The 25,069-nt window shown below is 38.5% G+C and overlaps 1 protein-coding gene across 7 annotated transcripts in view; it reads left to right on the top strand.

The window, feature by feature from the left end:
• The window catches only part of LOC119649201 (rho GTPase-activating protein 20), a 115,791-nt gene that overhangs the window by 25,475 nt on the left and 65,247 nt on the right, over positions 1–25,069 (top strand). For all 7 annotated transcript variants that reach the window (XM_038051246.1, XM_038051247.1, XM_038051248.1 and 4 more), the window contains exon 2: positions 24,180–24,381. In XM_038051246.1, coding sequence (XP_037907174.1) covers positions 24,180–24,381 — 202 coding nt within the window. The remainder of the gene's footprint in view (positions 1–24,179; positions 24,382–25,069) is intronic.

Here is a 25,069-nt window from a genome sequence, read left to right on the forward strand (position 1 = left end):
TAATGTGTTCCATACATGGTTTCTCCAACTTTGAAGAAAAATAGTCTTGTAATGGCTTTCGAGCACAAATTCAGGAAGGCCACCTCTTGTAGGGTTCATTGATGATGGTTGGATGTGCTCTCCAAATTTGATAGTTTTGTTTATTCATTCCGACAGAGGATAAAATAAGATAAATGTGCCCCGTCATTAAAATGTTGTCCCAAAAATCAGGCTCGGCATCGATCATTCTTGTGTGTGGTATTGGACAACCAATGCAGTTGGTCCACTTGCAACAAACATTTTTAAGCGATTTGCATTTTGCGTAGGAAGTGATGAATATGGCTTCATAAACCTCCTTAGAGTCGTTCCGTTTTCATTTAGCTCATAAGACCGGTGGCGATGTCACACTTTTGGATTATTGGTAACATTCTCAACAATAACTTCATTGAAGCGTTGCAGACGGAGTGGAGTAGGAGTCTGGCGAGTGCGTATAGAGCCATACCCAAGGAAAAAGCAAGTTAAAAATGTCAGAGCTATTCAATGTTGAAACCTCGAAGCAGTATCATGAGAGCATTTATTGCATGGCTAGCTTCTAGCTTCCTATATTGACTCTGGTAGGATTTACTTATTTGAAATCAACGATTGAAATAAAATAGCAGTACCCATATACTATGACGGGCATAATTATTTGAATTTTTTTCTTTCCTATCCCTATTTTAGCACTTTTGCACTCACTTTTTATGGGCTGAGAGTGAAAAGCACTTTTTCAAACCATTTACGAGGTTTAGTTGAATAAGATAGGACAACACAACCAATTTGGTGAATCGTGATATGACAACATTTCAATAACGCGTGACTAATTTTTCTGCGAATGTCGTGGACTACGTACGCACTCGCCGGCGGTCGGAACAAAAAGGAAGTGGAAGTGCAACGCACCAGTCTGGTACCAGGCCGCTACCTGTGTCGGCGGCAGTTTAGTGCGTCGACGGAGGTGTTCTCACCGCCGGTAATGCAGTTCGTGGCTCGTGTCTACGATTTGCTGCCACATCACTCCGTCCCTAGCTTAAACCGTGCGGATTTAATGGAGGAATCCCGGACGTGATCCCGCCAATGGGGTTACCGGGCGAACCTGACGCTTCGCAGACGCTTTTTTCGAGCCTTCCCCTTTTGCCGAATGCCTTCAACCTCGACAACGACGCCCACTTGGGTCCGTTCCGAACGGCAAGCTTGATGGAGTGCTCCTATCGCTCCAGGATCTTAAAGGGGCCCCCATATGGTGGGTGCAGCGGCCTCCGAGGAGCGTCCACTCTGATGAGGACATACGAGCAAGGTCCCTGGGGGTCTCGATCTCGTGCGTCTTATAAACTCGCAAATGTGATATGATTGCTTTTCAAAAATGCGTGACTAATTTTTCTGCGAATGTCGTGGATGGTTCTTGCCCCCGATGTGCCACCACCTTATTATTTAATCGAAGTTATTTATTGTGACATTGCAAAATGATTGCGAATTAGGCAAGCATCTCTAATTAATCTCTAAATTATTAATAATTTAAATCCGACTAAACTCTCTATCTCTAAAAAATCTCAAATAACTGGAAGATTTGTTGAAAAAGTACGAATCATAGACTAGTTGCTATCAGAATTTGATAAGCTAAAATTGTTAGTTTATTTTACGCGAACCAAGATTTATTTATTGGTTTGTAAAGTAAGGTAATTGGCCCGATAAGACGACAATAAATCGGTTTCATTCAGATGAACGAGCATGGCACTGGGCAAAGTAACGGGATCCTTCAAATCCATCCCATGTGCAACCTATAATGCAGCCTCGAGGTTGCTCTTGTGGAATTAATTAATTCTGGGGGAAAAGTTCAATGGTAAATTCGTAAAGCTATTAAAAAGAGCCAAACAATATTTTGCAAAATACTAGGTCTCACACGCCTAGTGCAAAACTGAACCAGTGACAGTTCGCGTATTTATATGTGTATTTTTTCGTATTTTTTCATTAGTTTCTACAAGCATTAATTTTGATTTCTTTTTTTAAGACTAGTGGGCCATAGCGCGTCAATCGTACTTATGCGCCATCGTACACGGTCCACTGAAATGCATTTCAACTTCTTCCAAGACTTCCCAAGATGCCAGGGAGGACAATGTTATTGGTGGCTACGCCATGCAATTGAATCCACTAGTTTTCGTATGACATTGACTCATTATGTATGCTTTATAAGTGGGTTTGGATGATTTTCATTTCTTTCGAAGAATCTCTCCATTACATTGAAAGTGAACTCGCCAAAAGGTTTTTTTGCTCCTCAATAGAAGGTGCAATGGCTGGTACAATGACGTAAGATTCGACATTAGAATACCTCACATTTTTCTATAGTTTTCGTAGAGTAAGTGATCCACTTAGGGGCTCCATAACGAATAATGGGTCTTATAAACGCTTGGCAAAGGGTCAACTTAGTTCTGGTGCATAGACCTACTCTCTTGCAAAGATTAGAGAAAATGCTATTAATTGCCCCGCTTGGTTTTCTAAGCTGCACTAAGTCTACTACTCACCAGTATCGTGAGGAAGTGTTGTGTTTCGTGTTTACGCGGGAACTTAAACTTGTGCTGAGAAATAATACTTTTGAGATAACAGTGTTTGATCATCATCCGTCACATTGGTTTTTGATGAGAAGGGAGTCTTTATGGGTCTTATAGCTCTCTGTACTTTCGGTTGCGTTGAATTGCTTACATCTCTTTCCACGGTTTAATGTTGTTTCCAGGACCAGAAGCAGCCAGCATCAAACTCTTTTGACTTCAAGCAATGGACCCATCGACCAAATTTCGTGTGGTCAAGTCTAGAATATACTAAACTTTCTGCACCCATTTCAACGAAGAGACCAAAAGGAAGGTTGGGGCGGGCTTCGGTGAACGCCTAAAGGGGGCAGAGTTGGGGGAAAAGAAGGAATCGACAGAGTTCAGATCGGAAATGACGGCATCAAATTATTGAAACACATAAAGGATACAAGGAGATTTGACCTTCCTAAAAAATTGCGATCGAGATGAGGGAGAAAGCAGAAACCATCAGCAAATTTTGAATTAAAAATTGGGTACTTGCCTGGAATGAGTGGTTTGGGCATTAAAAGGTAGGAATCAGTTGCTCCTTAAGTGAAATACTCAAACCGGAAAGGGAAAAAAAGACATTGATCTACTTTTGAAAGTCGAGGTATAAAGTGTGTTTCAATAAAGTAAGAAGAATGTAACCGCAACGAATTTCGGAGACATAACATCAAACGAAATTCTCTATGCTATGTTTTATATAGAATTTCTGGAAACAGATCCATTATAATGAGCAGTTATTGTTATCCTTCAGTTAGGTTCAAGAGAGAGAGTTGATAATGAGGTGCTTTGGTGTTATTGCTTCTATGATACTGTCTACTTGAGTGGCAAACGGAGCATATCATTGAAGGTTCATTTAGGATATTGGCTCGAATAGTGGTAATACCAGCGTGAGAGTGAAGTAAGCCATGCATGTTCAGTGACTTACCTATATTCGATATTCTGAACAGACAAGCAACAATTTTGTTATACGCAGTCGCAAATCCCTTTGATTCCACAAATCAAACTACATCAGAAATAGGGATAACTTTTTACATCACTTGTCGATGATGTATAAAGTCAGTTTTCCGATCGAGGAATATTATGAATGTGTTGAGTGAACCGCCTCTGAAGGATATCTCCTAAGTCTATGCCGCTACCATGACTTCAGTAGAAGTTTAGATAGTCATGAACAGTACAGAAAATATCGTTTATTTTCCAAATCTTCACAAATCGTTAACCTCGTGGTATAATTCTAGGAATAAAATAGTATGCTGCTGAGTTAGGATAAATAGTTACCAAAGGAAATTCCTACTTGATTTGATTGTTTAAAAAAAAAACAAGAAAAAAACAAATTTGCCATTTTAAAACATCAATTATGTACATTAAACGCTTTCCGGGTATCTAGCTAATTGAAGTCTTAAGATTGTATAGTGTAAATCTGAATCTAATTAAGTTTCTGGTGGGCCTCAAGGCTGTGACAAACAATCAAAAATTATCTTCAGGTAAACTGACACGTTTGGTGTACTCAGATGACCAAATTGTATGTTGATAATATGTACATGCAACCGAAACGATTAGCCATAACATTACCGCAAATCACAAAGACCATCACGACCGGCAACCTGGGCATAACATTTGGTGACCTCCGCATTCAAACGGTGGTAAAGGTAGATTTCTGTAGCATTCTACTTGGCAATCAATCTAATGTTTGTGATCTGGAGGACATTCTGCTTTACGAATTTATGCGGTGAATGAGGTTTACTATTCGGTTTGAACCTTTCGAGGACAAGCAAGTTTGTGTACCGAATTTCTTCACTAAGAACAATCTTTGGGTTGATTTCACTCAACTAGAAAGATCGGTTATTTAACCAGTTGGGTGAAGTTGGACCAAAAATGAGTCGAAAAATGGAAGTCGAAGGTAATGCGTCTCTGGGAGTCATGTTTATCTCTTATGCAAAGGCCAATTTCCAATTTTAGCTGTATCTTTACTATAAACATCATCTAAAGAAGGGGAAGGAACTGCTGTATATCGTACATTTTAACCGATTCTTATTCAACCAAATAAGCAAATTTTTCCTAGTTGGAATGACCCTGCGAATCCATAAAACCGCTTTTATCGCGCGTGGATTCTGAATAAAATTAATGAGGAAATAAATTTCTTCCAAGCAATAGTGGCACTTGATCTGCAATCATTTCATATTCCCTCATTTTACGTGGATATTGTCAATAATCTAATTTATTCAGCTCAAGTTTAATGGAAATTAAATAATAAAACTTTATCCTTTAGCAAACTTGAGTTAATGCAAATGATTAAGGGGAAAATGAAGCTCAACTTAAAAGCAAGCAGCTTAAGATAGTCCAATCATGTCTGACTCTACAATAAAAATCATTTGGTTACATTGAAAACCTACAATCCAACAATCTATGACGACATATTATATGTAGATTGCGTTTATGAAAATAATGATGTCGTCTGTACTTGAAGTAAAAAATTAATGAATCCAAAACCTTGAAGGTAATGTCGAACAATTCTACAATGCTGTGTTGATCAGATAGTTGATATCAGAAATTTGGATTCAGTTTTCAGTAATACTTTTCTTTACATTCACAAAATCTTCCAGTATATGAGGCCATAATGGAATGGTTACATAAAAAAATGAATCTAAAACAAATACTATATATTTCTGTTGCTGGAATGAGCCCCTGCGAAATTTCTCGAAATATTATTACCCCTAAGTGGCAACACTTATCGTAATCATTTATATCCTCGGTTTCTAAAATCGAATTATGCGGACAAGTGTTAAGTATTAGAAGCTGTTGACAATATTCAAAAGATACTTGACTAGTTGAACCAGTAGATCAGCGATCTTGGCTTTGTGGTTGCGTAAAAACTTAACTCCATGTCTGGGAGTCATGTGTATATTCACTCAATATGTGGATATTTAATTGCTCTATTTACTGGCATTTGTTGTTTTTACTATATCGATTTAACGTCGGCTTACTGGTAAATTATTATAGAAATAATGTCTTTTGCAATGAATTTAAATGATAGTGTTAGCGTGGGATGTGGGGAATTAGGCCAACGGAAAGAAAAATATTAAGACTTCCAAATATGTTGCTTATCTGGTTTGATATTAACTATTTAGTTTATTGCATTTGTAATTAATGTTACAACACATTCATGCATGGGTTTCAAGACTGACATTCTCTGTAAATCATGAACAATCTGAAGAATTTGAATTTAGATAGCTTACATGGATGCATTGCATGGTTTCGTGCTTGGTTTTTCGTCTTCCATGGGTAGTACGGAATCCAAATAAGTTGCTCGGAAACCAAAAGTTCTTCTTTCAAGACCAGCATTGGCCACTCACTTTCCGTTGAGTTTGCTCTTCAGTTGATTGTAAATGTGATGGGAAAGTTGTAATGAAGAATCTTAGCTCCTATGGTAAAGACAAGGCAAACGGATTCTGAATCAATTTATGCCAGAGAATTCAGAGAGTAGATGAATGAGAAATGTTATAAAATGATTATAGATTTGTGATTTAATTAGAAGTTTTTTAATATGTAAATATTTTAGTAAGGAGTATATATAATTTATCTACTAATCTATTAATTGATATTGTAATTTCGTATCTACACATGCAATCCTAACTAATGCGTTATATTATGGTGTGTACGCCTTTGCTCTTCTCTTCTAGAGTTAGTTATAATTACAAATCTTTATTATTATTACGTTGTCTATTGTAGATTTTACATTACAATAGTTTCGGTTTAAAACTTGCATCCATAGTTGTCTTGCCTTGTTCCTGTACATGGTCTTCGAAACGTAGTATACTTCGCTTTTCAACTTTCTCATCGAATATGCTTTTGATGTTCAAGAACCATTTATTCAATCCACAAATTTAGTCTAACTTCCGTAACTAGATTGGGGTGAGTTTGGAAACACCAGGCTTATCAAATATTTCACACAATTTCTAGCTGCAGCTAACCGTTCCTCTTCCTCGAATTTTGTGCTAATTCGGTTTGGATATCTGGGTCAAGTAATCTGCACCGACTTCCTTACCGCTAATTGCATTGAATAACTCTGTACATCGCGAATTGTTGGGAGGAATGTTGATCTAATTTCTGAATGATGCAACAAAAGCATATTCACAGGAATCGGGCACCTTATCCATCAAAATCCATCATAATGGGGCTAGAAGATCACTCACTGGTAGCAAATACGGAGGAAATTATAACAATATAAAAGGCGATTCATGATCCAGCTAGTAAAGCAAAAATAATTTCCGCTTCGCATATCATATTATGAAAAGAAGTTGCTGGTGGTTGTTTGTTTGATTGACGACATTAGCGGTTAACTGTGGGAGGTGCACTTCTAATCGAAGACGATATATGTACTTGGATCTTCAGCAATCAATGAGTGTCGAAAAGTTGGACAATAAAGCGATCGACTTAATATTATGTTTTCTTTGTTTTTATAAAATAAGACCTGATTAAAAATGATTCAGGGCCTGCCTATCTGTTACACCCAATTTATTTATTTATCATGAAATTATTGGGAATATGTGGTCTATGAAATCATTTATATATGAGCTGCATCATTCTCTGTTGAATTTAAGACGACTTGACCTACCGGAAAAGTTGAAGGGAAAAAGGATGTGTTAATGAGACTTTGCAGGGTATGAACTGGACTAGTGCAATCCAAGCGAATTTTGAAAGAAGCGCCATTTTTGACAAAGTCAATGGCGGGTGTCCCATTCCAGAAGAGAAATATCTTTGACAGAAAAAAGTTACCACATTTGTGAAGAAATTTTCCATCGATTAAAGAAAAGATAGTTTTGATTGCTTAATTACAGCCGATTATAGTCGATAAAAGTTTCCGGGTTTGGGATAAACTATGTCCTCACTGACTGTTACACCCTTTGGGTTAATCAATGTTTAAAAAATATAAAAATAAATTTTCAGATTTTTCTACGATTTTTGATTTTTTAAATAACTTTGAAAAATCACGACAAACATGATTTTGACTCACTGAACCAAAAAAGAGCTTTGATTGGTATGGAAGTTTCTAGGAATTAAACTAAAAAGAAAATTATTCATCAAAAAATAAAAATGGTGTGTTTAAAAAAAGCATAGATTTCCTAACTGGAAAAACTCTTAATATAATAATCGTTGGCGCAACAATCCTTATTGGATCAGGGCCTTGAAGTGTATTCGAGCACTTCGTTCAAGACCGTAACGGTACACTACAGTAGCATTGCGCTCGCCCGATACTATTACCCCGATTTGACTCAGGTACTCATTCACAGTTGAGTCGACTGGTATCCGACATCAAATCACGGTACCACACGACACTGCTACCAGTGAGATTTGAACCGCGACCTTCCGTACGATAGCCTTATTTTCTAGCCACTCAGCTATCCGAAAACCTCTTGGAAATGCGAAAATATTTGGAAAATAATTTTTGTTCATGTTTCAAGGGTAGGTAGGTATCAGTGGCCGCTCCGACGAGCCCAATTAGCGCTGTGGTGCGCCGTTTTGATACCACAAACTCCTAAGACCGCGACTGCTGTTATGGGAACAGAGAGGCAGAGTCTAGCCGGGTCGGATCTTCAGAGCTAGCCCGCAGCATTCACGAAGGAAAGCAGCCTTTTCACTCTGCAGCTAGAAATCTCTCTGAGGTTCCCAATGAATGGTTTACTCAGTGTCCGTAGCCTGACTCTAGCTAGAGCTGGACAATCGCAGAGAAAGTGCATGAGAGTTTCCCTTCCTTTTCCGCTGCTTCGGCAATGCGAATTGTAGGGTATGCCGAGCCTGGAAGCATGGTCCCCTATGGGCCAGTGCCCCGTGCAGACCGCTGTAATCTTGAATGGATTTGCACGCGTCTGGCACAGGAGCCCTCGTGATCGGGCTATGTTATAAACGGGCCAAATTCTCCTTGACTTGGCACAGCTCCTAAGCCTTCGCCATCTTGGGCCTGCGGCTGCTAGTGGTAGTGCGAGTAGACTCGACCCCCGACAGCCGCCAGTGGAACACCGACTGTATTCACCGAAGAGCTGCCAAGAGCAGAGCCTTGCCTGGCCAATTTGTCAGCCCGCTCATTCCCTTCTATGTTCCTATGCCCGGGAACCCAGAGGAGGGGCGCAGCCTGGAAGATGTCGTCGCTGAGTACAAGGCCTTGATGGCCTTTTGGCTGTCGGTCAGAATGGCTACGTTACGATTGAGGCTCGAATTTCGTTCCAGCCATCGACAGACTTCCAATATCGCCAGTACTTCCGCCTGGAATACACTGGTGAAACCTGGGAGACCATACGACTTGGGGATACACTGTGTGTACTCGAGAAAACCCCTGCGCCGACTCCACAGGCCATCTTTGATCCGTCAGTAAAGAATACTGAGTTATAACCTTGCAACACGCCGCCGGTCTTCCACTTTGCCCTGGTTGGAAAGTTCACAGCAAAGTTTCTCGTGAAGTTCACCTCGCGTGTGGCATAGTCCTTGGGGAATGCCCAGATTTCCCGAGGTACTTCGTCCAGGATGTTGCTGTGATCGTAGGACTTCGCTGCCCAGCGTTCAGACTCACGTAGTTTGAGGGTACTACACGCTGCAATGTATTTAATGTGGAGGTCGGGGGGAGGAGGTGCAGGAGTACATTGAGAGCATCTGCCGGGCAGGACTGCAGAGCACCAGTAGCACCTGCACACGCAGTTCTTTGAATCCTATTAAGCTTCATCCTATTGTATTTTTTGCTCAAAGCCTGTCATCATACAATAGAGCCGTACGTTAAGATCGGACGCACTACAGCGGTGTACGTCCAGAGAACCATCCTCGGTCCGAGCACCCATTTCTTTGCAAAGGTTCTCTTGCAGGCATAGAAGGCTATACAGGCCTTTTTAACCCTCAGTTCTATGTTCAATGTCCAATTTAGCTTTGGATCCAGGATTACACCTAGATACTTTACATTAGAGGAAAGAACCAATCTTTGTTCATTCAGCCGTAGTAGATGGAATTCAGATATCCTTGTCTTGGTGGTGAATAGCATCAGTTGCGTTTTTGTTGGGTTTATGTTGAGTCCGCATCTTGCGGCCCACAGGCACACCTTTCGCAACGCTCCTTTTATGATGTCGCTCATAATGGACAGAACATCCCTGATACTAATATCACCAAGTCGTCGGCATACGCCACCACCTGCACCCCGCTGCTGTCCAAGGTACGTAAAATTCCGTGATGGCGTTGGTACTAACGTTGTTAAAAGCTACCTCTATATGCAAGAAGGCAGCTAGGGTACACTGCTTTTACTGCAGCGACCGTTCAACCGTGCCAATTATCTTCTGGAGGGCGATTTCTGTGGATTTTCCTTTGAGGTAGGCATGTTGGGACTTAGAGAAAGGTCGTTCTCTCTAGGGTCTTCAGCACGAAAGAGGTCAGGCTGATTGGTCGAAAGTCCTTCGCGGACTCATGACCGCGCCTGCCCGCTTTTGGTATGAAAATCCTTTTGTGCACGCCTCCAGGACAGGTCCGAACACAGAAAAGCGTGCAGACTCTTCCTCGCGAGAATACATGCTCTACATCTATCCTGATCATCGTCTCTTGTGCTGTGGAATAAATTAAAATATCATTGAATAGTATCTATGTTAAGAACCAGGATAGTTGTGGCAAGGTTAGGGGACAATTGACTAACCAAAACAGTCAGCAGCGGAACTTCCTGGTTATAAAATGGTATAGTAAAATGAGAGAAATTGATTCATCGCAGTAGCGTGCAGAGGCGCTGTGGTGATATTAACTTGGGATTGCTCCCATTCCTCATGAGTGGGATAATGGGTTCTAGTTTGGATAAGCCAGGCTTGTGGGCTGTAAGCTGTGATTATAGTGTAAGTCTCAATAAAATGGGCATAATATTATACACTGCGAAAATCAGAAATACTAAGCTTCATAGTATTCCGATTGAACGGACAGGAATTGATACTGTCTATTGTGCAAAGTACCTTGCCATAGTGCTGGATACGAAACTTAACTGAAAACAAAACGTGGAATTGCGAACCAGGAGAGCAAGAGCCATTCTCATTTATGGTTATTATGTGTGATCAGCTGTACTGAAAAAAAGACTACAATACAATGAAGGTAACCACGATTACTTTCGGGTCATATTCAACAAAGGTTTCGAATGTTTTATTACACCTCTTTACACTCGATCACGATATTCAATACAATGCAGCACCCAGTGCCGGTTATGAGAATTTGGATGCGAGACAATCAGGTCTTATTGACGCAGTGATTATTGCCCTAGAACTGGAGGTAACTCTAATCGACAATACTACAGAAGGTTAAATCTTACTAAAAGTTTGATTAGGCAAACACGTATATAGAAGATTTTGATACTGTCTTCACTGATAAATGGCGAATCAATCAATATTGGGGTCTATTAGGAATCAGCCTGTGCGAGTCTTTTAGCTTTTCGACTCACGCCAGCACTTTCCAGGTAGATGTTGGTAATTTGGATAGCGTGCCAATTGCTAAAGCGACATGTGACCCTTCAGTGAAATATAGCAATTTGTATTGATAACTAGGGGACTATAAGAGCGTTAGAGTTCACTTGGTTTATCAATTGAGTTGACGTCGCGGTGTCCCATTGAATTGCCTCAAAACACCGATGTCGCAGTTCTGAAGAAGAACATTTGGTTGGAGTCACTACATCTCTTTGAAGAAGGTCTCATCAGTTTACGGTTCCAAAGCTTTTATTATGATAAATAAAGGCGAGGTTCTCAGTACAATATGGAATTGACAGTCAATTTCCAAACTGAAGGACATCAGAACACATTAGTAAATGAAATCTTTAGAAGATCGATTTTCCTCTACGAAAGTTCGCCAATCCTGCTGGTGGTCTCTGGTTTGCCCGCCATTAAAATCAAAAATTCAATTCAGCTCTAAATAAGAGCAAAAGAATTTTAGTTTCTCAGTTTCGAGAAGAGTGATGTTGCAGGCATGGAATAGACACGTCAGGTATCTTGGCATATCTAAAATGTTAGATATTGCCTTCTGTTTGTAGTTAAGTCTAAAATTGATAGACCAGTAGCTTACTCCAAACTACAATTTTATTTTATTATGTATATATATTTCGGGAGCAACTTACTCCCTTCATCAGTACAAAGCTACTCATAGTAGCTGCTCAGCTACTCAGTAGTAGCTTTGTACTGATGAATGGAGTAAGTTGCTCCCGAAATATATATACATAATAAAATAAAATTGTAGTTTGGAGTAAGCTACTGGTCTATCAATCTTGGCATATGTTTAAAAGTTTCCAGAACTTGTTGATGAGATACTGTGAATGGGAAGCAAGGAATGATTTAAGGACTGTAAGTAGTTAGAATGTTTCAATTCTATAGTATGATGAAAAGCATAAGTCCTGGAAATAAAAGAGTAGAGAGCTTGCATTTAATTTTCCGGTAGTTAGCTTTCCTGGCACGAAGTTTGGGGGTATCTATAATTTAGCTGTAAATGGTGAAACTCGATGTTTGCAATGGACTAATTATGATGCGGTTCGCGGTTATTTTTCGGGTTTAATCTGGATTTGAAATCTTTGCTTTATATATGAACTTTGATTATTATTCAGATTTGTGTCCTGAAATAATCGTTTTGGATATTCTTTTACTTTTTACCGCATGATATGATGATTTTATAATAGTATATTTGAAGCAGCTAATCGTCTGTCATTATTATCCGCTATTTATGAGGGCGTCGACAGTTTTTATTTGAAAAGAAAAGAAAAACTGAAATGTAATTAATCATTTCTTTTCCGAATTACAAAATTACGTGTGTAAGAGATCGCCTGAAAATGTTTAGATAGATATAACCTGTTATTAACTTAATAGTATCTATTTACATTTTCAGCATTGTCAATGTCAAAGGCATTAAAATTAAAACTTCAAGTAGTTTGCATTGTTCAAAAAACAAAAAAAAAATGTAATTCTAGCGTAAACAAGACTTCTTTAGTGAAATCACAAAGCTAATAAACTCGATTATAAGTTTCGAAAGCGAAGTGACACAAGTAAGACTTCTTCTTCTGGGAACTCTGTGTATAAGTCAGTATTTATTTACACACATCTCCGTCTAGTGCCTCAACGAAAAATAGGCACATCAAATAATAATTGTATCTTAAGATGATAATTTTTGGAATTGTAGTCAGTTACATAGTCAGTCATGGACGGATGTCGGTTATCAAAAATTTCGTGTTCGAGGTGGATATTAAAATAATGAGAAATATCCAGATAAGAGGACAAGTAACTACCCGGAAAATATTTCGGAAGATTAAACATTTTTAAATGTCTGAGTGGAAAAGTATTGTTATTGTGATGTTAGTCCAGGTTGTTGATCTTGTTGTTTTGTTGATTGTTATTAAAATTTTACCGAGATCATATAAGTATCACTGATTTCGTGTTAATTCAAAATGCTTCGAGCTATGTTGTAAACATGAGCGAAATTGGTTTCAAATATGAATTTCCAAATCATTTGCTCCATTGAATTGATTTATAAAATATATTAATGTTCACTGCTGCGAAATATTGCTTTTATTATTTCTTTCATGTTTATTGCACGTTCATGTAACAAATCCAATGAATTTATATTTCAGATAGAATATTTTGAAATACACTAAAGTTTAGGAAATTGAGGTTGCGGTAAATGGAGCAGTTGCGACGATCATGGCTAGGTTTTCAAGTTGTAGTCACTGCAAAACAGTTATTTCAATGATCTACGTGCCTACTTTGTTCTTTATTTCGCAGTTCTGAGATAGTTTGATAGAAAAGATGTGTATTTGTCTCCTCTTTGTCTTCGTTTCGTGAGGTAAAAAATGTAAGAACGTGATTATTCTAGCCAACCGCTAGTTTTATTTTACGATATTTTTCATTATCTCTATTTATGGTCAACCCTTTTGGGCTCTAGGTCTTTTGACTTTTTTTCCAAAAATTTGAATGCTGAACCCCTATTTGATAGTGAGATTTCAGGGGTGTGTCCGGTTATTTTAACTTTTTCTTAAATCAGGATGTCAAGGTTGAGAACTCGGGACGACAAGGTGTTATTACAATGTATGCCCTGAACAACAACCACCACGTTAAGCGATTCGATTCTCTCCATCGAACGACTCGGCCTCTAAATAGAGCAACTCAGTTCCTTACACGGGGCGATTTGAATTTTCTGGTTTTCGGGTATTTATGCTTTTCTATTTCAGTCGAGTTATAACAAAGTCTCTTAGCTATGGTATATGGAGGTGGAGTTGCTCGATATGTTGGTTGCTCTTGTCAGGATACAAAATAATTTGTCGTTCCTAGTAGTCCTGAATTCTGGTTTAGACCCGCAGGTTACTCGTCGACTTTTGGCGGTGATAAGATGGTTGTTCGCTGCTTACTTCCCGGATTAATATATAGGATCATTTTGTCCTGAATTATGGTTAGACGTATTAAATACTAAAACTACTAGGATGAAGTTCTTAATAATAATAATCATTTTTAAGGAGCCTATATTTTACTACAACTGTGTGAATAATAAATTTGAAGTATGTTAATAAGGATTTTATTGGCGTGAAAATCGAAACTACAGATGTGCTCTGAAGGTAGAATCTGTCTCATCATCGCAGCTTATTGGGCCTGATCATATTCGTGACTGTACAATCCTTATACAGGCATAGGAGTCATCTATTGTCAAGTACTGGTTCGATGATTTTCCGAAGGATCATCGTCCTGTTCAAAATTTCCAATGAATATATCAGAACTTCTATGGTCATGGTTTTGTGTAGTACAGTAAGAGCCTTAATCTTATGCAGGTCAGGTTTAAGCGGAAGGATTTCACTTGTTGGTTGCCAAAAGCCACACACGGATTTCCTTGTGCACGTTATAGGATACGATAGATAGGAGAATTATTTAACTTCTTCGAAGTTATATCTTCCAATCCTTAATTGATCAGTTCGTCTCGCGGCTGTTCTGGATGTTGATGCCACCACCATAGAATTGCTTTTGTTGAACGAAGAAAACCTCTTTCAAAGTTCGATCGTTTCCATAAATTACATCCATATCATCAGCATAGTCGATGGTGGAGATGGTGCAACTGATGTCCATATTCCAACAGTTTTCCATCGCTTGTTGCAGAGAGAAAATCTGATCTGTTGCTGATTTGCCTCGAGTGAAGCCTGTTTGGTACGGGCCAATGATGTTCTGGGCGTATGGGGCTATCCGGCCTAGCAAGATAGCGAAGAATGTCTTATAGATGGTACTCAGCAACGTGATACCTCTATAATTGCTGCACTGCGTGCACTCCCTTTTTATATTTGAGACGGATAATGCCTTTGTCAGTCGTCAGACATTGATTCGCTGTCCCATACCTTGGGCACAAGTTGATGAACCGTTTGGTGCAATTGGTCGCCTTCGTATTTAACCAATTTGGCTGTGATTCTATCGGCTTCCGGCGACTTATGATTTTTGAGCCGATGAATTGCACGGACTGTTTTTCCTAAACTTGGTGGTGGTAGTATTTGTCCGTCGTTTTCAGTTGGCGGGATCTCCAACTCGCCGATGTTTTGGTTATTCAGTAATTTATCAAAGTATTCAACCCATCGCTCCAATATGCCCATTCTTTCGGAAATCAGATTTCCCTCTTTGTCTCGGCAGGATGAACATCCAGGTGTGTAAGGCTTCATCCTGCTGACTTGTTGGTAAAACTTCCGCGCCTGGTGTGGTCGCTCCCCGTACTTTTCGAGTTCACAGGCCTGTTGGTTCTCCCAGACTTCCTTTTTCCGTCTGTGAAGTCGCTTCTCCGCTCGCTGGAGTTTGGGATAAGTCTCCGCGTGTGCCCGCGTCCTTTGAGAGTGCAACATAACTCGGTATGCGACATTCTTCCGTTGCGTTGCTAGTTTACATTCATCGTCAAACCATCCGTTCCGACCCTTTTTGCGGCTGGGGCCAAGTGTGTTTGTGGCCGTATTTATGATAACGTTTTTCAGGTGGTTGTGCAGATCATTTGTTGATGCTTCATTTCTGGGATCTCTGTTGATTGTGATTATTGCGGCATTAATTTCGCCCTTATAGGTGTTGTGGATGGCTTCAGTGTTAACTATCACCTGATTGTCCGAGGGCATTCTGGATGGTGTTGTTATTCGAGTTCGGAGCACCATGCCAACGAGATAGTGATCCGAGTCTATATTGGCCCCCTTATATGTTCTGAGGTGGGCTTAAATTTCTAAATTTGCCTCGCAAGCACAGAGTGCATAGCCGTTCGCTTATGTTTTCAAAGCCGATAACAGTAGGTTTAATTTTTTGGCTGACTAAGAAACCTACTCCGAGCACATGGTTGACTGGATGACCACTATAATATATGGTGTAGTGGTTGTACGCTGGCTGGGAGCACACGTTCCATGAGAAAATGTGCCAATCCTTATTCCGTTGACATTGCCGGGTTCATCGTTGTGTTATCCGTCCAGTCCAAGACTCCTGTTGCGGCTTCGTAACAAGTTGTATTCCGTGTATGGTTGTCAGCCCTACCCAACCTCCAACCGAGAGGAATAGTTGGTACATTTTATTCCATTTTTAGGCGCGGGAGACTCGCCTTCATCCTTCTCCATCTGCAGCTTTTCGTTAAGAAAGTGCTCCGAGCGTTCACCACGTGGAGGTGGAGATAGGGTTTGGTAGTAGAGCTGTTGGTGTTGGTTCAGCACGCGTTTCCCAGGTTTTCTGTTCCATCGTGGGTACCAATCCACGTTTCGCCCTGGGACCTTTGACCATCTGGGAACTGAGTCGGCTTAATGTTCACTTTTTGCAATGACAGAATTAAAGAGGACACGATAGTGCGTCTCTCTGGTGCAGTTCAATGGCGATTTAGAATCCAGCGAAGAGTAGCCAGTTGTTTTGATCTAAACTTAGTTATGACCAGACTAAAATTTTAGCAACGATATCATAGCAGGCCTGAAGTCGACTAAAAGATTTTTTCATTCCATTGTCGTAGGAAAAACGGATTTGATTATACTGTCAGCAACATGACTTCATAACAAATAAATTCAATGGGGTGCTAAATAAGTTGACGACGCCACGCCAAAGATCTGCTCGAAATGATCGCAAATGATCCATTTTTTTTGGATTCAATATTAACGCCTTCAAAAAATTTTGGTTTTAAAAGTTGAAAATGAAGACAATGCTCTTTTTTTCGATAAAAAAGGTATTATTCACCACGAATTTGTTCCGAAGGGTCAAACTGTCAATGCCGAGTTTTACAAACAAGTTTAGGATCGTTTGTGATCCTCCTCCACGATAATGCCCAGCCGCATACGGCCACTGTTGTTCAGCGGTTTCTGGCTATAAAAGGTGTAATTCAGTTGAGCCATGCCTGCTACTCTCCGGATTTGAGTCTTCTAGACTACTTTGCCTTTCCAAGCTCCAAATGGGGACTCATCTGGTATCATTGACATTTTTCTTTAAAATCAATTTTCATGATCTCCGGGAAATTATCGATCCGATGAAAACTATTCGAGTTCTTCTGCTCGCCGAAACTCAAAAATATGGTTTCGAGAAAAATTTGAGAAAAACACCTAATTTTCCGAAGTCATAATAATATGGTCCATGAACATTTCACTTCATTTTGCCATCCCAGTAACATTCAATTCAGCCGTATCTTGCTGCTACAGCACTTCTCTGGTCGATATAATGCTATGTCGAGACTGTAACACTTGCGATTTACATATGAGAACAAGGATTCCGCATACTAGGAGTAAAATAGCGCAAGGTTGGACGATCCCAAGGCGGGAAAAACTTACCAGAGAATTGGTAGGGTCAAGTCGGATTCCCCTTTTTGAATGGGCGTCCAATCGTCTGATCGCAATATATTCTCATAAAAAATGGAGAACGATCTTTATTTGGAATAATGGAGACTCTATGGAACATTTCTGAGAAGTGTTGGAGAAGAGGGCATATGGCGAACATAAATAATAATACAGATGGGTTGGTCAATGAATAGCAAAAAGTACCGATAGACAAATCGATTATATTACTCCATTTCCTTCAGAATGCCCAACTCTAAAAGCAGGGAAAGACTGCCTTACAAACTTGGGAATTTTATTCCTTAAAAAAAAAAAATTAAATATTTTATTTTAATTCAGAATAAGAAATTTAAACAAAAAAAAACTTCCATGGAACGCTTTTTTTTATCACGGTATTTTTTTCTGTTCACATCAATTTACCACGATTCGGACTAGCAAGTCCACTTTCATTGAAGCGATTGCCCTTCATTCGGAAATAGAACAATCTCCCAGCAGTAACTAACCTAAAAATAAATTTCTGCATCTTTTGCAGAACTCCAGAAATCTCGAGACCACAGACTACACATTCTAAAATTACATCTTTTCTGTTCTCTTTCTCCAAATTTATCTTTAACATGTACGTGTGCCTACGTCAATGATTTCCGTGATTTCGAAGAAATTGACCCTCAGATTATTACCTTTTGCTGAAAATAACACAAAAGAGCAGATACATTTCATGTGTTGGAAACACGAACCTTACGTTTTCACACCGTGTTCTTAAGATGATGACGAAAATCACTAAATAAATATGAGTAGCAACAAATGCGTTCGTTAGAATAGGGTCAAGAGTAATTAGACTTGTTAGTAAAAAAACGCAAAAGCCAAGCAGCACGTTTTATTGAACATATTGTTTATATGTGATTAAATTTGTTAGTGAGGATGCGAGTTGTGCTTAAAAATACTACAACAGTTTAACTGAATCAATCAATCAATGTACAATGGGAACAAATTTTTTAAATAAAGTTTCCTCGTTTTCAACTGTTCAATGTTTATGATCAGGAAATTACTGTTGACTTCGTTTATTTGGAACAAATATTGGACAAAGTTGAATTTGTATATTCTATACAGATTGTTGTGCACAGGATGACCTGATGAACATTTAGAAAGGAAAAATTAGTTTTATTAATTTGTTCGTTTTAAATAATGTCCTTTTGTACGAATTCTGAGAAATGATGTAGAACTTTTTTACTGATAGTTTGACAGTGAATTTGATTTCATGACTGCGAATTTTTGTGTTTTCTGTGAATTCAAATATCTTAAAAGAAAAACTACTGGTTCCTGCTGATCCAGCTTTCCTGGGAAAAATACTGGCTGTAGTACTCCAAGTGAAGTTTTAAGGATTTGTTCCCTATGACTATATATTGAAGAGAATTGACTATAGTAGCATTATTACTTTCTTATATTCTCGTTCCTTGAACAGTAAGCAAGTTAAGAGAATGCCGGGGTGGTGCACAAAGTCCCATCCACTTGAGGACAAGAGCTGCTTCCTGGCGGTAGTCATGTAAGGTCTGGTGTTGTCCTGCAGCAGGCAGACTCCCTTTCTCAGCATGTTAATTTTTTCATTCTGAATCGCCTTTTAATGTTTTTGGGATCTTACAGTAGTTTGTCGCGTTGATGTCTCCCTCTCTCCCCCTCGCCCCATAAGCCAGATACTCAATCAAAATGATGGCCCCACAAGATGTGCGTTTTGATTTTTTTGGTTGAGATTACGTTTTTGAATTTTTTTGGTAGAGGGTGGAGAAGTGTGATGCCACGGTTGAGACTGCCTTTTGGTTGCAGGCGTGTACTTGACAAATTAAATTTCATCTTCAATAGTAGGGTAGTAGAGAAAATCATCGCCTTTGAACTTGTAACACACTACATGGTTATATAGGTCTGAACTCTATTCAACTTTTGTTGTTCTGGCAGTTGTTTTGGAACCTATTGCTTGTTTCATTTTTTTGTACTGTTTTTGGATAACTAGTTCCCTAAAGTTTCGCAATGAATGGTGAATTTCCAGTAAATAACTATCACTTGTGGGGTTTACAGGGTGAAATTCACAACCAACTTCTCATTTGTAATAATTTCAACCAAGATTGAGAGAACGAACTGCGTTCAACGTTATCATCCTTCTTCTCCTCAAGGTTTTTTGTGTAAAGACAAAACCTTATTAAAATCGATTCAATATCTGTCTTTCTGTCTGTTACACCCGATTTACTCGAAAACGGCTGAACCGATTGTCTCGAAATTTGGTGAGAACGTGTGGTCTGTGAAACCCTTTACAAGTGTAGTAAGTGACGCCATTTTGTGTTGGGTTTGAAAAGGGGCTCCCCATACATGCAAAAGGGTGGCGTAAATTTTTTTTTAAGGAATATAGTAATGTGGTGTATCAAATTAAAGGGCTTGATTAGCATTACGAAAATCTTCTTACTACTTACTTACTACTATTGGTTGAAACATAGGGGATTGAAGACTCAAAATGTGACCTCCAAAAATTGGAACAGGTCTCGTTCTCAGAACCTATCCAACCGAAAAATCTGGAAAAAATCACAGTGATGCGCCTATACAAAATCTAGGCCTCAAAATAAAGTTAATAATAGTATATTACCATATTTTATAAATTTACCTGAAAACTCTCTTAAGTTCATTCTAGAAGGATAAAATTTAGTAACAGTAAAGGCGATAATATAGGACATAATTTCTGAGTTTGAACGCAATCTAAGTATTATTAACAAAGGTATTGAGAGTTAAATTTCTGCTTTTTACATAAATTCATTGCACGGTAAGACATGTATGACGTCATCATCATATAAAGCGTAAAAAGTGGAAATGCATCAAGAGGCGTTAGATCAATTACCTTTGATATGTATTGTACGTGCATGTGTATCTTGTAGTTTGGCAAAACATGATGGAATATTTTATATTCTTAGCTATGTAAAAATGGAAAAACGTGCATAGAGAATTGCTCACAGAAGATGGACATAAAACCTTCTACCTGAAGCAAGCTTCCAGTATTCCGACTTGTTTCCAGTCAATTGAAAGATTTTTTCATCGATTTCCGATTCTGTTAAATAATGATAATCTGTCTCTGTTGAATCTTCCAAAAATCATTTTGTCGCGAGTTCCAAGGGTACCTACAGCTTCCCCAGCACTTGCGAGAGCTTGGAGGAACTTCGCTGGTCCTATTCCGTTATAACTTAGATTACAGTTCTTATTCAACAAAAGCAGGCTTTGCAAGTCAAATTCAGACTTTTCCAAACTAATTCTAAATTCTATGAATGAATATGAATTTAAAATATCAGAATTTTCCATTTCAGATTCGTCCTTTAGGACAGATAAGTATCTGAAAGTAGTTAGCAACGCCACAACTTAACTTTCTTAATATTTGGGAAGTTCTCTCGATTGTCAGTAGACATTAATAAGTTTGAACAGGAAATGACCCATCTAATTTCAGTCACAAGTACACGATTTTACATCTAGAGGTCATAAAAAAAAGCAGATTGAGGGGATTATTTTCTCCCAGATCCCGTATAACATACAACAAATAATGATAGGAAATTGATGGACAGCTCAGATTTTTTTCAAAGCATTCCAGATCCATCTTTGTCCTGTGATAAAGACTTAATAGTAAAATATTGAAAAAATTCTGAATTGGAAATGGAGAAATCTGTGAAGTTAATTTGGAAAGCTCTGAAATTAGTTGGGAAAATTCTCATTCAAACTTACAGAACCTATATCTCATTCTAAGGGCTGGTTCGGTTGAAAATTACCGACTTGATGCTGTAATTTTTGATAGTTTTCAAAGTTTTCCCCCCTTAAAGAACGTTTTTATTGTTTTTATATAATTTACATATTCATGTCTTGCACAAAGGTAATTTTTTATACACTTATCCTCCTTGGTTGTCTGAGTGAAATTATGCGGTGTTTCCAACGATTAATTAATTGAAATGATTAAAACTTGTTGTTTCTTTTTCGTTGGTGTGAATTTTTATTCTTGCAAATACCGATATTTCGGGAACCACTTGTTTGCAAACTTGTTAGCACTGATGAAGGGAACAAGTGGTTCCCGAAATATTGGTATTTGCAAGAATAAAAATTCACACCAACGAAAAAGAAACAACGAGTTTTAATTATTTCTCCTTGGTTGGTTTATTCCTCTTCATTTTCTAAAATCACCAACACTTTTTCAGTTTGTTGCATCGGCTGTGCCCTGCTTCATATGCTGGATTAAAGATGTCATATTTGGAGGAAGAAATATACCTGAAATTGTGCATTATTACTGCGTAGATTCTCTACAATAGGGTGTGCAGGAACAATGCCAAGTAGCAAAGGAGGTTGAATGTCATATTTGAACTTCTGGAATAAAGTGTTCAAAAAACTAATTGGTAAAACTTTATTGGGTAACCAAGCTTCTGTTGAATTAGAACACTGGACAGGCAAGTTTTTTATGTCACGAGTATGCTTTATTCATCCACGATTACTGATGTAACACGATGACTCCCATCTGAATTGCCACAAAGTAAATCAGAAAGTCATTCTTTGCTTATTTTTCGCCCCGAAGTGCTTGATTCAGTTTTGTATGTTTGGCTGTTAGGTGGCAAACATTTCCAGGAAAGCCCTGTTTCGTCAGCATTATAAATTTCACTGAAAAAATTCGGAAGTCGAAACGAAAGCGCTTACGCTCCAACTTGGACGCGAACATTTTTAATTCTTTCATTTAATATGAAGCTTGACAAACCAAATTGTTCTGCAAATCTACAGGAGCAGCGCATTCTATATTTTTCCCTTTTTTTAAAATAATAAAATGAAAAGAGGAACGTTAACTTTTTTCCTTCTTTTATAAAGGGCACATATTAAAATTAATAAGACGTATGCTGTCATCTGTTTTTTATGCAGTCCAAAATCATCGTCTGAAAGGTTTGCACAAATTTCTGAGATTTATTTTCGAGTCTGGGTTTCACTGGTTTCAATCTGACCCACACGCCAGCCATTCCGTCTAAAAATTCATTCATTCATTTTGCATCACAATCGATTTCTCTCTGTCCATAAATTAATGGGCGTTATAGACGCAAAACGCACTGAGAGGATGTTTTCCTTATAGCATTCTCCATTAGCACATTCCTCCTTCCCTCGATAAAGTGTAGTCGGCTGTATTTTACCATTCATTCTGCCAGTTGTCATGACCTTCAGGTCGATTCGCGGACACTGAAGTGTGAAAATACTCGCGGGATTGCTCGATTCTAGTTGTATCTAGGACTTGTCCGTGAATAGGGCAGGTCATTATCATCAACAAAACAAACGTTTTGGAGCCTTTGGAAAAATGTTAGATAACCGCGCATGCTTTTTGCCGAAAATAAAGGCTTTACATATGTACGCCTGTCACCCTCGTCTGGTTGATCGAATGTACCGTTATACAGTTATGTCTGACACTTTGTTTTCAAATGGCGCAGATGCGTTCAACCGTTTCGTCCCCGTTCGTGCGGGTATTCTTGGTTTATTTTCGGTAAATATTCGGATCTTCCTTTTTGCTTCTGCGGATAGCGTCGATGATCGACCAGTTCTCTTTTCATCCTCCACATTTCCTCCTTCTGAGAAAATTATTTTTTTCTGTGTTTATTTTTTGATCCCCAATATGTTAGAGATGTAGTTGTTACTGTAGCTAGGCGGATGCATCCTTTGGATTTGTATCGATTTTTAATCCCCTTTTTATTCGCTGCGAGACAATACCTCAGACTTCGAAAATATCGAGGGAACGGCACATCTGAATATATCTTATATATCTGCACATCCATTTCAATCATCTTCAGATTTTCCTACCTGATCTAAGGATTTCTTCTGTGTAAATTTGATTACCTCTCTACCTAGGAATTAAATAGATGTATGCAAATGTAAGAGAAATTGCAGAGAGTCACATTTTCTAAGTTGCTTTTTTTCCTGGTACATTTTTTCACGTAATTTTTCGGCGTTTGGGTCTATACATTTTTACTCCATCATACAGGTGCCGCAGTTTTTAACTCTACTCCACGGACGCGACGCCGGTCGATCATTGCCGATTAAACCATTTTAAAATAGTGTCGTCAATTTAAGACGTGACGAAATTGTTTCAATGATTTTTGAGAAGTTAAAAAGACACATCTTTAACTAGTGTCCTGTTCAGAGAAATGTTCGGAGCCCATCCCTTATTCGATTCAAGTTTGGAAAATCGAGCTATATTCGGATGGCGATTGAAGTTCGATTAACTCAGGGTTTGGTAAAGTGAGGGTCGGATAGCCGAGGGTCTACTATTGTACTAGTATTATTTTGTATTGTTATTTTCTCTCCCTATTGGGTTTTCAATGCGACTACGTTTCAATTTCATTAACATCACCCTTACTATTATCATCACTCTTACTGTGTACCATGACGAAAGAGACATCGAGGTCGAGAGGCTGACTCTCATCCAACTTGGAATTTTCAAAAAGAAAATTTTTCCTGTTCCGGTTTCTGACTTGTTTCATTTTTGGAAAGTGCGCCGGGGACATCGCTTAACATTTCTCAATCAAATGTTAATTGTAAAACACTTTAGATAACAGATGACCAAGATACATACATTCCAGCGTAATTAGTAAATTTTACTGCCAACCGGACATAAAGAATAGATAAATTTGCTCCAAAATAGTACGTCGCTGACGAACTAGTCTAAAATTGAAAATTCTTCTTCCAACACCCTACAGAGCCATATGTCTGGTCAGCCAATTATTACTATAAATGAACATTTTACCTATGTTAAGTATCTTGTTTTATTAAAATGATTTTAATTTTTCTTTCAGACTTATTACATCACTGCCAATATATACACAACGCTTATTGGTGCTACTTTTTGGTACATTCCGCGTCATAGCCAGTAATGCAGAACGGGCAGGTACTGGTATGACCAGTGAAGCTCTTGGTGTTTCAGTAGCACCAAGTTTCTTCCAATCATGTGTGAGTGACGGCAAAACCGCACGTATGGAAGATGTTTTAAGATTTAAGGCAAGTAAAAAAGTTGATATTAATCATTTTGACGCATACGTATTTCTGTTGCATTTCTCTTGTCTAATTTTTATAATTTTTCGAATTTTAACTCTTTTTTTTGCCACTTACAAAACTCTCAATTTACACGGAAGAATTTAAACAATAATTCGATTGCAGTGCGAAAGTTCGCATTGATTTTGAATACATACGTGTTATTAATATGAAGAAGTTCACTTGAGACCACGCATATGCATTTACGTCTTTGACATGGTTGATGCCACGATTAACATATGAGGGCTAAGTGTACTTTACGTGGCAATTAGATATTAGCTACCTTATGATTCTAATATATATAATACATTGCCAACGTTCAATGCATTTGTGAATCGAGGTTGGCCAATAACAACGCTCAAATATGGTTTTACACCTCTTCCACTGTACATAGCTAGTTAACCTTCTCGATTTGTTGAGAGTTTAGTATTTTTAAATGTTACTGTTTGTTTCCTTTTACGTTAACATTTTCCTTATTTTTCTGTCTATCGTAGTTTGTTTTTTCAGTTTTAGATAAAACACCTCTGTTCTCCTTCTGAACCTAAAGCTGAGGTTTAAACGTAGATTTTCGTTTAGAAAAGACTGTAAAAGTGCCTAGCAGATGATAGGATCTGATTTGTCAATGGCTTACCTAATGCAGAAGCACATTAACATC

Source organism: Hermetia illucens, chromosome 2 (assembly GCF_905115235.1).
Source record: "Hermetia illucens chromosome 2, iHerIll2.2.curated.20191125, whole genome shotgun sequence".
NCBI lineage: Eukaryota > Metazoa > Arthropoda > Insecta > Diptera > Stratiomyidae > Hermetia > Hermetia illucens.